This window comes from Pterocles gutturalis, unplaced genomic scaffold (genome assembly GCF_000699245.1).
Source record: "Pterocles gutturalis isolate BGI_N339 unplaced genomic scaffold, ASM69924v1 scaffold8096, whole genome shotgun sequence".
NCBI classification, from domain to species: Eukaryota; Metazoa; Chordata; class Aves; order Pterocliformes; family Pteroclidae; genus Pterocles; species Pterocles gutturalis.
Genome location: NW_010105368.1, coordinates 1 through 1,507, shown reverse-complemented (window position 1 = coordinate 1,507; position 1,507 = coordinate 1). Strand labels below are relative to the sequence as shown.

Genomic DNA, 1,507 nt, shown 5'->3' with positions numbered 1-1,507 from the left:
CGAGGGAGGAGCCCCCCCCCCCCCCAGCCTGTGTCCCCACCCCACCACCACGCCACCATCCCCTCCGCGTCACCGTTTATTGACCGCTCCTCCCTTGGGTGGGACAACTGCCACCTGGGGTGTCCCCGGTGTCCCCGGTGTCCGGCGCCCCCAGCCGCAGCCACAGCCCGTCCTCGGCGCGGAGGATGAGCTCGGTCTTGCGGCGTGGTGGCCGTGCCGCGTCCAGCCCGATGGCGAAGCGTGCCACCGTCAACGCTGCCACCACCTTCAGCTCGGCCATGGCGAAGCTCTGCCCGACGCAGTTCCTGTCACCGTGTCCCCATCTGTCACCTCCCCGGGGAGGGACGCAGGGGACAGCAGATCTCCCCCCACCCCAGCTGGTGGAGCAGATGCTGGAATGGCCTCAAAACTTGGGGACAGTGTTGTCCCCATGACGCCCGAATGTCACGACTGGGGGACAACCACCTTTAACCCAACCAGGCTGGGGGAGGTGACACATGGGGACACCAGTGTCCCTATCATGGCTCACCTGGGACCGGCGGAGAAGGGGATGAAGGCCAATGGGGACCGTCCCTGGCTGTTCTCTGGGCTGAACCTCAACGGGTTGTAGACCTGGGGTGACACAGACGCCATCACTCCGTGGGGACACCATTGTCCCTCTACCCATGGTGACAAGGACATCCTGCTGTCCCATGCCACCAGGGCCAAGCGGCTCTACCTGGGGCTCGGGCCATATGTCCGGGTTGTGGTGGGTCCCGTAGATGCTCAGGAGGCAGAGGACCCCTGGTGAGATGGAAACGGACCCCTTAGGGACAGGTGACAAGGAGGGACGGTGACATTGGGGACACCCCGAGTGACATGTACCCTTGGGGATGACGCGTCCGTCACGCAGAGCCATGTCCTCGGAGCAGAGCCGGGACACGGCGGTGACGGGCGGGTGCAGGCGGAGGCTCTCCTTGATGCACATGGTGGTGAAGGGCAGGTGGGACAGGTCTTCCCTGGAGGGGACAGACGGTGACACCAACGTCCCCAAGCCGGGTGGCCGGGGCAGTGACACTGGGGACATCTCACCATTCGATATCCTCTGTGTCCCGTCCCTTGAGGAGCTCCTGGACCTCCTGGCGGCACCGCTCCTGGTAGTGGGGGTGACAGGCCAGGTTGTAGAAGAGCCACGCCAAGGCGCTGGCCGTCGTGTCGTGACCTACGGGGACAAGGGGTGAGCCAGGGGACACGGGGGTCCCCCTCCTGCGGTGGCACCCGCCTCCTCACCCGCGAACATGAAGGTGTTGGCCTCTGCCGCGATGTCCTCGTCCGACAGGGTGTTGCCGTCCTCGTCCTGCAAGGGGGACCGTGGCAGCCGAGGGGACACCCAGGGCCACCACCCTATGGCCAACCCTCCCCATGGACACCACCATCCCATTGGCCACCACCAACCCCTTGGCCACCACCACCCCCTTGGCTACGACCCTATGGCCACCCCCATCCCATTGGCCACCCCCCCCTGGCC

At 66.2% G+C, this 1,507-nt stretch overlaps 1 protein-coding gene across 1 annotated transcript; it reads right to left on the bottom strand.

The window, feature by feature from the left end:
• Positions 1–114: 114 nt before the first annotated feature.
• On the bottom strand, positions 115–1,336 carry LOC104471870 (leukotriene-B(4) omega-hydroxylase 2-like; the record flags this gene model as incomplete). Its single annotated transcript, XM_010087364.1, has 6 exons — positions 115–305; positions 530–612; positions 719–783; positions 865–998; positions 1,072–1,201; positions 1,270–1,336. Coding segments are annotated over 6 exons (670 nt in total), but the record flags the coding sequence as incomplete, so codon positions are not given.
• Positions 1,337–1,507: the final 171 nt, after the last annotated feature.